General features: G+C 38.4%; 1 protein-coding gene across 2 annotated transcripts in view; it reads left to right on the forward strand.

Annotated features, from left to right (window-relative positions):
• LOC129666644 (3-alpha-hydroxysteroid dehydrogenase) overlaps positions 1 to 16,738 on the forward strand; it is a 62,553-nt gene that overhangs the window by 17,595 nt on the left and 28,220 nt on the right. Inside the window, exon 9 of one of the 2 annotated variants that reach the window (XM_055593860.1) lies at positions 1,142 to 2,738. The exons of the other annotated variant lie outside the window; for it this stretch is intronic. Coding sequence (XP_055449835.1) covers positions 1,142 to 1,184 — 43 coding nt within the window. The 3' untranslated portion in view covers positions 1,185 to 2,738. Of the gene's footprint in view, positions 1 to 1,141; positions 2,739 to 16,738 lie in introns of those variants that run through there. 2 annotated transcript variants of the gene reach the window in all.

Genomic DNA, 16,738 nt, shown 5'->3' on the forward strand with positions numbered 1-16,738 from the left:
AAGGTTTTGGAAACTGAGAAAAGACATATCTTGTAAATGAGGGTAGGCAGGGTGTGTATTTCTTCTGATATGGTAATTTAAACTCACAATAGAAATAATGGCATGGGACTTGAAATGAGAGTAGCCTGAAGAAAATTTATATGTGCTCAAAAACAGCAGGTAACACATTAATAATCTTTTTATTACTATAGGGGAAAGTTAAGAATTAAGTAGGGATAATAACGCAAAAATGAGAGTGCGGCAAGTGGAGAGGAATTATTCCTATCTTTTACATGTATAACTGTAAAGAATGGCTTTTGTCAGTTATATTTTGTGTTACTAGTAAAGTATGAACATCACCAAATAACAAAATATGCTTCTAGAATAAGGAACTCAAAAATTTTTAAATGGACATGGTGGTATACAACCAAATCCCAAACACTGGGAGGTGGACACAGGAGTGTCATAAGTTCAGAATCATGGTCAGCTATATGGTGAGTTTGAGGCCAGTCTGGGTTCTGTGAGATCCTGTTTAAAAAATTAAAAATCTTTCCATCTATATACTTAATATATTAAGTACCCATAAAAGTTAGGGTTGCTATTGCTTTGAAGAAACAGCATGATCAAAGCAACTTGGGGATGAAACAGTTTATTTCACTCACAGTTCCATATGAGTTTGTTATCAAAAGCAGTGAACTCAAGCCACGCAGGAACCTGGAGGCAGGAGCTGATGCAGAGGCCATGGGGGAGTGCTGTTTACTGTCTTGGTCCTCATGGCTTACTCAAGCAGCTTTCTTATAGAACCCAGGACCACCAGCCCAGGGGTGGCCGCACCCACAGTTGCCTGGGCCTTCCATATCAATCACTAATTAATGCCTTTCAGGCTTGCCTGCAACTGGATCTAATGGAGGCCTTTTCTCAGTAGCAACTCTCTCCTCTCAGATGACTGTAGCTTGAATTACTGTCAAGTTGAATTAAGACTAGTCAGTAGAGTAAGGGAACATTGTAGTTGGACTGATTAGAAAAAAGAAAGCAAAATTGTTAGCAGTAACTAGTACATCTTGAACTAGCATTTAGTACTGACTAACATTTGGACTTATCTTTTTTTAAAACAAGGAGGAATCAATTTCTTATACTAAGCCTCTTTTTTTTCATATTGTAGCTTTGGTGAACATCCCACCCAGCCATTTACTGATGAATATTAGCGTGGAGGCCTTTGTCAGAATTCCTACAAGATCTGTGTGTGCATCATGCTATGAGAGATATCTTCGTTAATGTTGATTGAACACACCCCTTCTCATCAGAACACCTTGGCTGTCAATTCAAAATCAGCTGGAGCTAAGTGCCCAGAGCCATGAGGGAAGTCATATTTTTGTCACAGTCTGAAATAGAACATCAAATTGTTTTTCCTGAAGAGGCTTGTGTTTTTAAACATTCGTTCATTTTTATTTTACATATCTGAGTGTTCTCCTTGCATGTATGTGTACCTTATGAACGCCTGTGTCCATGCAAGGAAGAAGAGGGTGACAGGTCACCTGGGACTGGAATTACAATAGTTGTAAATCACAGTGTGGATGCTGGAAGTCAAACCTGAGTCTTCTGTAAAAGCAGTAAGTGCCTTTAAACACTAAGCCATTTCACTAGGTCCTACCCTAAATGTTCTTGCCTGCTACTATTTCTGTGATTTCAATGTTTTGTTTCCTTCTGACACTAACTTGACTTGCCCAGAAGTCTTGGGCAGGAAGTGGTGATGAGGACAGTCTTTTAATAGATAATTTCTTTATTTTTGGTGGGAGTTGGAAGAATTTTCAACATTTAGGAAATTAACAATTACAGGTTATTGATAGGTCAATATTCCTCAGCTCTTTTGAGGAAGAAGGAAATGCTCTACAGTTATTCCATTACTCTTAGTTTGGAGTTATAGCACATGTGTCAGGGGTGACCAAGAAACCCAGGGTTCTCTCCAACATACCAAAGAAAAAAACTCCAAGAGCCTGGAGAGTAATATCTCCTTGTGAGAAGGTTGGGAGGTTGGTAAAAAGAGAACTAATTTAAAAGAATCATTATAAAACACATGTGGAGAGATAGAGAAGAAACCTGAGCATGTCTCTGCTTGGGAAATATAAATATATATTTGGTAATTACGTGTTACAGGTAAAAGGAAACACTACATAGATTTTTTTTTGAGACAGTTTCTCGTTATATAGCTCTGACTGTCATGACACTTGCTATGTAGACCAGGTGGTCCTGGAACTCATATATCAACCTACTCCACCTCCAAAGTGCTGGGATTAAAGCATTATACGTATATCTGTATTATTCTACAATACCTATATATTTAAAGACTCTTACAGAAAAGAGAAAATTATCAAATGCAATAAAATTACTAGCTACTTATTAATAATTCTTACAAAATATGAATCAGTAACACAATAAAATTCTAGTAAATCTATTGAAATGTGCTGATACAATAAAACTGTCATGTTCTTATTAATAAATGGAATAAAAAATGTGAATATTATAATGGCGAATGTGAAATTTCTTGAAATGTACAGGTAAAAACTAGCTATTTATATCATAATCACAGACTCAATGTCAATGTGGTCAATGAAACAGTTCTAAAACAACCAAAGGTTCCAATGTAATATCAAACACACACTTAAACTTATTCTTTTGTAGATGTTGATAAGGTGGTTGATTAAAAAATTTACATGATAAATTGCTAAATCAAAATAAAATTTTCTTTAAATAAAAAAGGATATATAGAAGTTTCTATTCTATGTAACAAGGCTGACTTTGAACATTATAAAAAATGTACAGAAATTAAATACATTAGGGCTCATTAAAAAAAATGCTTGCCATGAAAACCTGAATTTGACCTTGGAACTCACATTAAAAAAGCCAAGTATAGTAACACACTTGTAAATTTAATGTTGGTGAGGCAGAGACAGGAGACAGTATCCAGGGCTTTGTAGCCTACCTGGTGGTTTTCAGAGCAGTGAGAAACCATGTCAATGAAAAAACAAAAATGAAAACAAAACTCCAAACAGAAAAATGAGTAGCACCTTAAAAATAATAACCATGGCTGTCCTCTGGCTTCTACATACACATACACATGTGCACATATATGTGTACAACAAAATTAAATTTTCCAGTTAAAATAAGAGAGTCCAGTGTAACAGGGACTCTCCATGTTATATTCTTGCTGAGGCCATTTTATGTTTAATTTGAATTTGATCTTTTTGTTGGGAAGCCTTATGGAAAATAGGCTTTTGTAAGACCCTAAGGTTAGATGCCCAAGCTACCTTATCTCAGTTTCTGTTAAACTGCTTGCTTGCACAAAATCTCTAATCAGCTGCCAAGCAAAAGAACAGGTTGTGGTTTTTATCTTTAAAAGCCCCTTTTTCTCAGTCTGGAGAAATGGCTCAGAGGTTAAGAACACTGGCTGTTCTTCCTTAGGTCCTGAATTCAATTCCCAGAAACCACATGGTGGCTCATAACCATCTATGATGAGATCTGGTGCCCTCTTCTGGCATGCAGGCACACATGTAGGCAGAATACTGTATAAATAATAAATAAATAATCTAAAAAAAACCCCTTTCTCTTAATGCTCAGAACTACACTTGCGTTCTGAATACCTGAGTGTAGTTTCATTGAGCTATATGCTGTGTCTGAGTAATCTCCTCTTATGGGTACTTCATAGCAATAGAAACATACTAGTGTGGCTATGAATACTTGGAAATGGTAGTTGTAATTTAGATAATTATTTCAGATATTAATTAATGAGTTAAAGTATAATTAAACATTTACTCAGCAGAAAAATCACAATATTTTTCAAAAACAAAACAATAAAGAATATTTTTGTGTTCCCCATAGAGAAACGGTCATGACACTTATGAAGTATGGTGAACAGGCATGAAGATTTTTCATTATAATAACATTATATCCAGACATGGTGTCATTCACCTGTATTTTTAGCACTTGGAAGGCAGAGAAAGGAAGACCAGGATTTAAAAGTCATCCTCAGTTACATCAAAGTTTCAAGGCCAGCCTGTGAGCTATGTGAGAGCCTGTCTTAATATACACAAAAACCCAAACAAACAAACAAACAAACAAAAAAAACAAGAAATAAGCTAGGTGTGGTGGCATATATAGACGATCCCAGGAGTCAGGAGGCTGAGGCAGGATGGACTGCAAGTTTGATGCTAACCTAGACTCTTTAGCTAGCCAGCTGAGCTATGTAAAAACCTGTTTAAAAAACGAAACCAGAGTAACACACATACACACACACACAAAAAAAAACACACAAACACACACACAAATGGTGAAAGTGTTTATAAAAATATGCCATATAAAAAGGAACATAGAAATTACTTGGGACAATATTCCAATAAGTATTACTGATGTTACAAAAAGATTAGTATTTAGAATATGTAAATTTTGTAGTTTGATCAAAAGACTTCAGTTTTTTATATTGTCTTTTATGAATTTATCTTTAATTTTAAAAAGAGAGTGGTACCTACTCCTTTACTTTTAATCTGCTCTAATTGGGTAGTAAAATGTGGATTTTGGAAATGAGGATTTCCTCAAGAGTCTTGGAGAAAAAATCATGTATTGCCTTTGCTCTCCAGAGAAAGTAGGTAAATCATAGTTGGAATGGGACAATATGTCAAAAGTGTTCATGTACTAATCATGACCAATTCCCATTGCATTGATGTTCAACAGACTTAAAAAACCCACGACTTGAGTCTAACCCAGTGCTTAGACTCAAAGTTCCCCTAACTAGTTGGCTCTCTATCTGTAGCATTTTCTGCAATGACTAACCATGGTATGGTTACCAAATTTGATCCCACATAAGGTACCTTGTCCCTCTTGGAGACACAAAACCAGTAACTGGGGGTGAGCTTCAGCTGTGAGGAAAATTATTCTTGGCCAAAGAATATGAGAAGCAGACATAGAAAGTTCATAATATGCTTTTTGACCACTGGAGCAGAAGTCACAGTAAGATGGAAGAAACGAAGGGGAGAAAAGGGAGAATATTTATGCTCAGTGTTGCTGGGATAAGTGCATGTATTATGTGAATTAAATTATAATGAAGTTGGAAGCTGTCTGAACTCAAACTGATGTTGACTAACCTACTTTACAAAATTATTTGTCCTTTTTGATATCTTTTCTTTAAAAGTTAAACACTGTTTGGGTGTAGAAGAATTCAGGCATGTCATGTAGCATGTAATCAGGGGAGGACAGACATTGAGCTAAGTCATGCATGTAATACAGATTAGAATATGCTAACAAAACCTGCTTGCCTGAGCCTAAGGAGATGGACTGGTTTCCTGCTTAATCTATGAGTCTCGATGGATCCTTGACAAGGATTTAGTTCTGTTTTTGTACAATTTGTTGAACACACAGAGCTCATCTTAAGAGATTTAAGGAATTCTGAGTATTACTGGAGACAAAATCAAACAAAACCAGGGAAGAGAGAAGGGGGAAAATAGGAAAGTGGAGGAGAAAGGAGGGAGAACGGATGAGAGACTGTTTCTTTTAGTCTGCAATAATACAACACGCCCTGCGCTTCAAATATTAATGGCTCCTACTTGCTCTGATCTCCTTCCTGAAGGGAAGTTGTCAGACTACTTGGCAAGGTCTGACAGCCTGGAAATATTTGCTAAAAAACAGAAGGAGCTTCAGCTTTATTGAAAATAGCTCTCGTATGCAAAAACAAAATAATTTGCTTTTGTGCACTGGTTTTATATAGGTTGTACCAAGACAGAACAATGAGTGAGAATGCCAGGGGACCTCCCCTTATAGTAAATCTATTTAGAAAAGAGATGTAGAGAGAGTGAGTGAGACGTTATGTTCACTTGACTGATGGTTTAAATCTAATGAAAATGGAAGAATGGGGAGTGAAAGGTTGAAAAGAGTTCCCAATGATTGCAGCTTCTGAGGAATTCAGAATCTGGTGAATGGAGGCATAGAAGAGACTACAGAGCAAAAGGATTGCTGAGTGTGGTGTGTGCTGAAGTTAACATTTTGTTTGTGAAATAGTTACAAGCAGTAAACACAGGAACAGTTAGCCGGAGTATATTTTACTTAAGGATGAGCCTCCGAGGGAAGCTTGAGATTTTTGCATTAACGATGAGAGGTGATATCAACTTTTTCTAAGTATAAGTTTAAACCGAGAGGAGTAAATATATAGGTAAAATTTAGGCTGGCAAGATGGCTGAGTGTGTAAAGGTGCTTGCCACACAAGCCTGAATACCTGCGATTAAAGGACCCAAAGTCTCCTCACAAATCAGAAAGGCTGAGGACCTTAGGAGGTTTATTGTATGGACACAGTTCCCTGAGAACAATACCCTTGTTGGAAGCATGGGCAAGCCACTAGGTGGTGATAGATATTTCACATTGTAGGCAAGCATCAACATTGTAGGTCTGTACAGAAGGAAACAAGTAACCCAGTTTGGTGAGTGATCTAAGAATGGCTAGCTGAGGTTGAATGTGGCACACCCAAAAAATTCGTGCTCATTGTGTTTTTTACAAAGCATGGTCTGGAGATATCTAAAGTTTCTATATAGTACTGAGCAAATCAGGGTTTATGTGAGAAAAGTAAGTGACTGTTTTGTAAATGTCACACCTTAACTTTCTAGAGATTAACATCATGGTTAATACACTCCACTCTGTGGAATTCAGCACCATTATTGGCAATTAGTATACCTGGGAAGTGAATATAGATCAAGGAGACCTGACAGCTGGGACCTATATGGTGGGGCCACTTATAGTTCATAGAGTGATATCAAGTTCAACATATACCCATCATATTTACATGAAGCATACTATAGGTGCATTATAAAGAGAATAGCAATGATGCCTTGCATCAGAGAGCACAGCAAGGTACCCCAGTGTGATGGGCAGGAACCATGGAACATTACATTTGGAAAAGTGTCCATGTTCTGGATAATGTGGCCATGGAAATGCAGATGGAGGTACTGTTATTTTATAGCTTCTTTAACAGTCTTTGATTAGGTAGATGATATTACTCGTGACACTAAGACAGTTGGGAGAGGAGAGCCCTGCAATTTCAAAACATTTTTGTTCATTGAGTGGCAAGTTAAAACTAAATGTTCCTTGTGATGATTTTATCTTGTGACCTCTTGTCTTTCACTTTCAGAAGTCAAAGTTTTGTTCTGTTTGTAACATGAGGAACTTAAGCCTTTGTGCTCAGTATTGGACTCTTTAAGTTTCTTTTGTTGTCCCAGTCCTGCTGGGGTCAAGAAATGCCTTCCAATATCATTGTTTGACAGATAGGACATTTGACAAATACAAGAACATATGACATACCTATTCTTTGTCAAATTTATCTGGGTCTGTTTTATGTTCGAGAACATTTGACACACTTGCCTCTGGCTTTTGTAGCTCTGTTCTATGAAGTGCTACTAACCTGCAGGAGGGTGGAATGCTTGATACATAAGCACAAGGGACCCCATGAATATGGAGGGACTCTATAAAGAGTATATGAATTTCTTTCCTGATTATTTCCTGATGTGATTGACATTTACTAGATGAAGTTTCTCCTCTTTGTTCTGGTATTATCTTGGATGCAATTATTTTACTTTCTTCAATGGCTCAGAGGAGAGGGCATAAAAGTTTATTTACCATGTGATCACTTGCACAGATACTAGGGTGAGCAAAGTGGAGTTACATCTTTGCATTGGGTTTCTTAAAGGTCCACTGTTTGCTTTTTTCCAACAGTGTTTTGAAATAGTATGCCATCTGTCCTGTGCTATATAGACTGTTCTGTAAGAAGATAAAATGAGCCAAGTGTAGTGGCATATGCCTTTAACCCCAGAAATCAGGGAGGCAAAGGCAGGCAAATTGCTATGAGTTAGAGATGAGCCTGGTCTACAAAGTGAGTCTAGCATAGCCAAGGTTACACAGAGAAACCCTGTCTCAAAAACAAACAAACTTAGAGTGACTTTTTAAAATGGGAGTGGGAGGAAGTTACATATTGATAACATCTTTGTGAACATGGGACCTTTAAAAATTATTTCTTCAAACTTATAAGGGAAGATATGATGGCTTGTAAATGTCTTTGAAATTTAGAACTTAATAGTGCCAAAGTCAGAGTTAGGAGGAAGATCTATTATGGGACAATTTACTTCATTATCATTTATGTAGTAATTATTTACTTAAAGAGATCTTGTCACTTCCACTTAAACACACTTCTTGAGTGTGATCAAGTAGGTAAAAAATTCCAGTGTATACCTTATTTGGAGACACAATCTCATAAAGCTCAGTGGGTATAATGAGAATCTGTACTATCCACAGCACACAGTAGTTTTATGGATTTAGCAAGCCCTTAATTACCCAGTCCTCATAGGCAAACCACGTAGAGTAGGCCAGAATCCTCTGGCGATGGTCTGACCATATCATTGGCATCTAGTGTGGGACGCAGTGAAAAAATATAATTGATTTACCATCTGGAATACTGTATCTAGTCATGGAGAATATACCTTTTCTGAGAAAGCCAGCAATGCTGAGTTTCATTACAGAACACATCCTTATCAAAAGCTATTTTAGCTAAAGAATGCCACCAGGGGTAACCCTTGTGTCTGTTGCAGTTACCCAGAAATGTTCTGCCCAGTTCATGAACCCTAAAAGACCAGGAATAAACAGATTCCGCTATAAATACATGAGGTTCTTTTTATTGTAAATTACAAGCTGCAGCTTGGGCCCACACACCCCCACCGCCGAAGCAGTGGGAGCTGAACATGCTGTGTCCAGGTTAGTTGTGTGATTTAAAGATTCTGGTCCCTCCCAGCATGCCCAAGGCAGGGGCACTTCCTGCCTGGCAAGCATCTTTTGGTTAAAATGATACATTTTTAATCTATTGGCTATAGGAAGGTCCCAGACCATTAATGACCTGGTGTCCCTCCCTAGGGGGATGGTCCAGTTTCCTAGCAACTGTATCTCTAGTGGGTGGGGAAAGAATGCAGTGAGGTAGCTGTTCCCCTCAGGCATTACTAGACTTCTTTATGTACCTACTTCAGGTCTTAACAATAGCTGCTAATTTATCTTTTGGTCTCTCATTTCCCCCTTTCCCATGATCATTTGAAGACCCAATCTTGGGTCTTCCAGATATGACCCCTTGTATCTTATAGATTTACCTTTTTATAATGGGATCTGAGTACCATTAGTGTATTGCTATTAAGCATTTCTTTATGAAAGCCATTAAGCAATTGAAAATACAAGGCGCAAAGATAAAAATCAAAATGAATAGGGGTCCCTTCAGGGTGGATATAAAGGCAGTAAGCCAAGGAGAACTATTATCCTTACTCTCTAGGGTCTTTCTAGGCTTTTAGCCCAGTTGCTGCAATATTAGTTTCCATTTCAGCTAAGCACATGCCCAAGATAATAGCTAATGCCAGGGAGCCAGCCCTTTCTGACTTAGCATTTCAGCCTGCTAGGTGGGATTTTGGGCTGGAGATCCATCTTCTGGAGCTTTTTCAGTGCTGACATTGGACCGTAGGTATCAGGGGCTAGGGAGGCTGAAATGCCAGTCAAAGGCTGGGCAATAGGGCAGTCCCAAGCATCTGGTTAGTTGATCCACCCGAAGAGGCAGGGAGCAATCATGTCAGTTTCCAGGAAGTCCAGATTTCAGCTTGCAGTCCAGAGCTGATTCCGGGAACAGAGTTAAACAGGTGAAAATCTGCTGAGACAAATTCAGACTGCAGACAGAAGTTAAAATTTGTCTATTAAATGGGAAAAATCAGGGAAAATCTCATCTGCGATCCTTTTGAGCTATGCCAGTGAGAGACCAAAAAGATTGAAAATTAGCAGCTGTTATTAAGGCCTGAACTATGTGGGTGGAGAAGTCTAGTAATGCCCTGAGGGGAAGGACCACCTTACTGCATTCTTTCCCCACCCACTAGAGATAACAGTTGCTAGGAAACTGGCCCATCCCCCTAGGAAGGGACACCAGGTCATTATGGTCTGGGGACCTTCCTATAGCCAATCAATTCAAAATGTAGCATTTTGACCAATAGATGCTTGCCAGGCAGGAATTGCCCTTGCCTTGGGCATGCTGGGAGGGACCAAAATCTATAAATCACCCAACTAACCTGGGCACAGGGCACTCAGCTCCCACTGCTTCGGCGGTGGGGCTGTGTGGGCCCAAGCTGCAGCTTGTAATTTACAATAAAAAGACCCTCATGTGTTTTGCAACGGAGTCGATTCCTGTAGATCTTTTAGGGGCTTGCAAACTGGGTGTAACACCAGATCCAGGTCACATCCTGAAACTCATATGATTTTTTTTTTGGTACACAAAAGGAAATATATATTCAGTAAATCTAACATAACATTCTGAGAGTAACAGGTAAAACTGCATCCCACTGAATGAGTTAGCTGTTTTTTTTGTTTTTTTTTTTTTAATATAACCTTTATAAACAACTTAAGTGTGTCCACGGTCTGGAACTCTTTAACACTTTTTCTGTGGGCATAGCTGTTGGTAATTAGCCACGAATGGAGCTTGGCCATTTTTCATATATTCAGCATCTACTTTTAGCCCCCATTTCCATGTTTACACTGGAAAGTTAGGCAGAAATACATTACTGGCTTTAGTGCTAAACCCTGGATGCTTGGATTTTCCTTTATAAAGTAACTAGAAGGAATAGGTTTAAGATATTCCTGTGTCAAAGTCTACCCCAGAAATGGCAGATATTAAGAATACCATACTAAAAGCTATGACTTTGGGGTCATATATATCCATTAAACAGATATTGTTAACATGACGAGAAGCACCTTTAAGTCTATCTCCAGAAGACAACCAAAGGAAATTAAAATCTCAACCTGGTGACTGAATAATAAGCAGTCAGTGCTCCATCAACTTATCAGAACTCTATTGATCAATGCCAAAACTCTGACCTTCTGAAATCTTATAAGTATAACAGTAGCAAAGAGGGGGGAGAAATTTAAAATATCTCCCATTTTTAATCTGCTTTAAAATATTTTTTAATCTCTTTATACTTATAATTATATACCTTAAAACATCAACTTAGACTCTCCTGTCTTTTTTGCATTTATCAACCCTAAAACATTTTCCAAAGCAAATAACGACATTCTCTAGATTTTTAAAACCTAAACTCCTATATCCGCAGACCCTACATAAGCTCTATATTTTTTATCCATTTATTTATCTTAAGATACAGGCAACTAACATGAGTCCTGTGAGCAAGGCAAACCTGTTTTTCTAAATAAGGGATCTAGTACCATGTAGTTCTAGCTAGCTAATGAACTGATCAATGAGCTAACAGTGGATCTAACTGTCTGCTCTTTAGCTATAAAGCTACCATTAGCTTCTCATAGCCATCAAAGTGATCAGAGACTTGAGAAGGATAAATTATAAGCTAAATAAATATACCAATCCATGTGCCAATCAAAATGACAGGCAGTGTCCATCACCTAGGCAGTGTCCCTGGCTCCTGTGGTTTCATAACATCATGGGCAGAGACGGTCCAGCTAGGCACAGATGAGACTGTTTCTGTGGAGAAAGAAATGAAAGAATGGCCTCACCTCGCCCTTAGCAATGTGAAACATTGACTCTCCAGGTGGCCACAGTTTAGGCTGGGCCCTAGCAGTGGGCCAGTTGAGGCAGTATTGCCCAGTGGTTAGCATACCACAATCCAGAGTTGCAGTCATCTGTTGTTGTGCCCAAATCTTCTCGGAGACCTTGGGGAGCTACTGCCAGGATTTTGGGATTTTGTCACAATAAGCTTACACAGTTAAAATGCCATATTCATCAGATCTCTGACAAGCTTGAGGGCCAGCATATCTGAGTTACTTTTTGTCTATCTTTATCATCTGTTCTAAACTGTGTAAAAAAACCTAAGCAAAAATATTAGGTATAGCTCAACATCTTAACCAACTGCAGTTGTTAGTATAACTTTAAATCTGCTCTTTCTGAACTAAAATTAAAGCAAACCTTTTAATCAGATACAGTTCATAGAGAGGCTAGCAAATCTTGCTGCTCCTACCACTTGCGTTAAAATTGAACAGTAAAAAGCTTTGCACTTAGCACTAATCAGAGGACTGAACATAACTCAGAGACCTAAACAAAGATGATCACAAACTCATGGCTCTATTCTCTGTATTTCTGGACCAGCATGGAGGCTGGCCAAGTGTAACTGAACTCAGCTGGAAGTCCTAAACAAATATGGCAGCAAAACTACAGCTCCACCTTCTCTATTGCTGAACCATCATGGTGGCTAGCCATGTGTTAGCATAGGCTGCGACTGACAATACCAAACATAGCCATTAAGTGTTGCTAATGGCATTGTTAGCTCCTATAACCAAAAGTCCTAACATTGTGATCAAATATGTTTTAGAACCAACTGCATAACAGAACAGTACAGAACAATTTTAAACTATATGAATTATTCTGGCCACACCAAACCTAACAGCCAGAATTCTTTCCCCTTAAAAAAGCATAAGAAAACATTTTGCAATGAGGAATCACCAGCCTTTTAAATGAAGTACAACATATTTTTAAATACAGTTCTTTCTCAAATTACCCTCTGGTTATTTTATACATACATTCACTAACCTTCTGCAACATTCTGTATACCTTCAGGTTCCTAGCTTCCTTTTTCTGGCTTAACCAGACATTCTTACTTTCTTGCTCTCTCTCTCTCTTGCTTTTTATAAAACATAAAAACTCTCATCAAAATCCTTTCCATCCTAATATGATCCTGCTGGAGCCCAGCATCCACAATTTGCTTTTGATAGGCAAAGCAAAAACAAGTTACATTAATACAAAAAAGTTCTGAAACTGCTAAACTCTTTCTCTAAAATTACTTCCCTGTAGCAGAAAAGGTGGTCCAAGGTCACATAAGCTCTAAGGAACTTAGAACAAGCTGTAAGGAACTTGGTGAAACTTCCTCTTTTCTCTGTCTCAAGGTAAAGACCAGGGTGGTAACATGTTTTTCCATATAAAAAGCATCTTAGCAAAGAGCTCTCCATAAGATACATTCTAAAAACTGCAACTTTCTCAATTAGCGCAAACCATATGGCAAACCAAATGGTTTCATTTAGTAAAATTGATAAAATAAATACTAAAGTATTTTTATTCTCCCCCAAAGGATCAAGAAACTTTCAAAAAAGATAGAGAAACTTTCAAATTTTCTGTTAGACTACCCAAGATCATTGTCATACCCAAATGCCTGATGAACTTTAAACGTTTTATTATAGCCTTAAACATTTAAACAATTTTTTAAAAACCCACTTTTGCAATATCAAAATAAAGTACCCCTTTTGTAGGAGAGAAGTCACAGGCATAACCATAATCTTAAAAGTCAAAACCAGATTTTAAAACCAGAATTTACCAGTGCAAGCAATTTAATTTCTAAAACCAATACCAATTTAAAATAACTCATCCTTTTAACCTATAAGGAAATGAAAATTATTTGACTAAGGTTCCCCCCCTTTTTTTTACCCATACCAAGATGGCGGTCACATTATAACCCACATGGTAAAGTCAAGATGGCAGTGAGGCACTGAGGCATTTCACATACCACGTGGTACCTATATTGTTGCTTTAAACATATGTGTTTATAAACCTTATAAACACATAGGCACACATATACATTTTAAACAAGTTTCATGAGGCCTTTCAGAACAGAAAACAGAAGATAGATACAAACAAATACTGTACAGAGACATTGAGACAAAAAACACTCACCAGCTGGCCAAATTTCCTGGGACCAAAACTGACTCTTCTGGGGTAGGCCGAACATACTGATTCCTCCTTCATTGGGTGCAGGAGGCATGGGCCCTGATGCCCCAGGATACACTGAGAGTGGGCTGTTGCCCCAGGAGACACCAAGTGGTGCTCACTGGGACCAGGCAATACAGATTACCCACCAAAATACTGAAAATACTGATGAAGCTAGGGGCATTCCCCTGAACTTCAGCAGCTGTGACCACCAGTACGACCACCTTGATCATGTTTTGCTATCCAGATCCTGACACCTCGAGCTCTGAGGAATTTTCAGAACAGAGAACAGAAAGTACTGCACATACAAATATTGCACAGAAACATTTAGACACTTAGGGCCGGCATAAAAACCTCCAGGTCAGGTTCTTGGAGTCTTGGGATCCCGGAGGAGCCCCCAAAATGTTCTGCCCAGTTCACGAAACCCAAAAGACCAGGAATAAACAGATTCCACTATAAATACATGAGGTTCTTTTTATTGTAAATTACAAGCTGCAGCTTGGGCCCCCCCCCACTGCTGAAGCAGTGGGAGCTGAGCACCCCATGCCCAGGTTATATGGGTGATTTAAAGATTCTGGTCCATCCCAGCATGCCCAAGGCAGGGTCAATTCCTGCCTGGCAAGCATCTATTGGTTAAAATGCTACATTTTGAATTGATTGGCTATAGGAAGGTTCCCAGACCATTAATGACCTGGTGTCCCTCCCTAGGGGGATGGTCCAGTTTCCTAGCAACTGTTATCTCTAGTGGGTGGGGAAAGAATGCAGTGAGGTGGCTGTTCCCCTCAGGGCATTACTAGACTTCTTTATGTACCTACTTCAAGTCTTAACAATAGCTGCTAATTTATCTTTTGGTCTCTCAGAAGTTGACTATCTTTATGGCCAGGAGTATCTTTAGAAAATATTAACCAGCAAAAAAAGAACACAGCTAGGAGCAATAACAGCTCAGATTACCGGCAAGGCATGATAGGCTTGTTTACAACCGTGAGACTCTGACCTGAACAGTAAAGTTAAAATTTCTGATAAAATGCATGCTTTGACATTATATAATCCTCTGGTGTGGTATGAATAAGGATCTGTAATCCAAATGTGCCAGAGCCCACCAGCAGAGTCGAACGGTTCTTGAGTTGGGAGTGAGGATTAAAATTAATAAACTAACACACAATACGTGGGACCTTTTCAAGAGGCTCTAGTGGAGACTAGACTCAACCAGCAACCTGGCTTTATTTCAGAATGCTTTTAAGCTAGAGTAAAAACAGCTCAGAACAATGGGTTAAATTCACAAAGAGGTGAAATAAGAGGTGGGGTTTTGACAAGCTCTCCCCCCTGCTGTCATTAACAAAAGGAGATGGACTTGGAAATTCTTCCGTGGCTTCAGTGAAGGCCTGTTAAAAGCAGTCTTCCCTCTGAGATTTAAATATCAAAGCAGCTGCTAGAACAGGGGCTCCCAACACAAATGGAATGAACAAATAAATTGACACCTGCAGATAGGTTCTTCATTTCAACTTTGCTTGTAATAAAGTTTTATATATATATGTATATATATGTATGTATATGTACATTAAACTATATATACATACATATATATGCATTAAACTATATACATGCACACACATATGTATACACATTGTATACATACAGACACACAAACAGAAAATCACACACAGAAACACACACATATACTTGGTCTACAAGGCCATACCACAAGATCATTAGCATTTGTCCATAAGCCATTTTAAAACACAGGCCTCTTAAAGTATCTTGGAAGAAACAAGTGAATAGCTTGAATGATTTCTACAGAAGAAGGGAGCCCTTTGTACCAGAGTTTGGTTGGAATTCTGTCTCTCATCTGCAAATTCCACCCTGTAATACAGTGGTTCTATTTACATCCTAAGGCACTCCAGACCTTTGCAGGCTGGCTCCCCACTGGGCTCCCTCCAAGCCTCCTAAAGAGTCTGCAGTCTGACTTTCTTGGAGCTCTAATCCTTGAGCTTCTGGGGAAGTTGGATACTCTTCACATGTGTGTTTTACCTTTCAGACCACAAGTGGTGTATTTACTGTTGTTTGAACATCAGGAGAAACACTGACTGGTGAAACCCTTCCAATCGCTACCTCCCTAAAATATCCATACCTACTCTAGAAATGTCAATAGAATGGCTATTATCTCTCAAACACTGAACACAGATTTCCAGATTAATCAATTTGATGTCTTACTGGGGCAGGAAGAGGTAAAACATTTAAGACATACACAGGAGTAAGTGAGGTTAAAGCAAAATATTTTTATTTATTTACAGAAAAAATCAAAACTTCATTATTTTGCTCCTTGATATATTGTCATAGCTCAAACTTGGAGTGTGTTGGAAGTATGGGTCCAGGTTTTGGCATTTGAGAGTCCAGCATCATACAAAAGAGCTTCTAACTGAGTTTGTGGCAAAGGCCTCCATGTTAATACTCATCAAAGAATGGAATGTTAAGGTGAGCCTTAAACTTACAGTGAGAAAGAACAATGAGCAATGTTCACAACTGTTTCTAGTATAAGATTTCTACAGAGATGCCACTGAGAGAGTTGAAAACTATTTTCTGATAAACCATATGACATGTCTTCTTTCTTTCAGAAAAAGTACTTTATAATAGGTCTGAAGAAGAACAAGTGAGCTGTTCAAATTATATAGAGATCCCAGTCAATCTTTCAAAGACATATATCTCTCTATAAAGGAAAAAGATAACCATTGCTTTTTACTGCAGATTTTCAATGAAGCAGAAACTGGTTTTTGCCTTCTTTTGAATTGGGTAAATCCAGTTATGTGTTTAACAATAATGAATAGTTTTGGGGGGCTGTGAATGGCTCAGGAGGTAAAAGCACTTGTTGCCATCCCTGGTGACTTGAGTTAGATCTCTAGGTACCACATGGTGGCAGAACAAAACTAACATTTACAGGCTGTCCTCTGACCTTCACTTGCATGCTATGTGCAAACACATACACACCAAATCAAAAAACAG

This window comes from Psammomys obesus, unplaced genomic scaffold (genome assembly GCF_907164565.1).
Source record: "Psammomys obesus unplaced genomic scaffold, mPsaObe1.curated_primary_1811, whole genome shotgun sequence".
NCBI classification, from domain to species: Eukaryota; Metazoa; Chordata; class Mammalia; order Rodentia; family Muridae; genus Psammomys; species Psammomys obesus.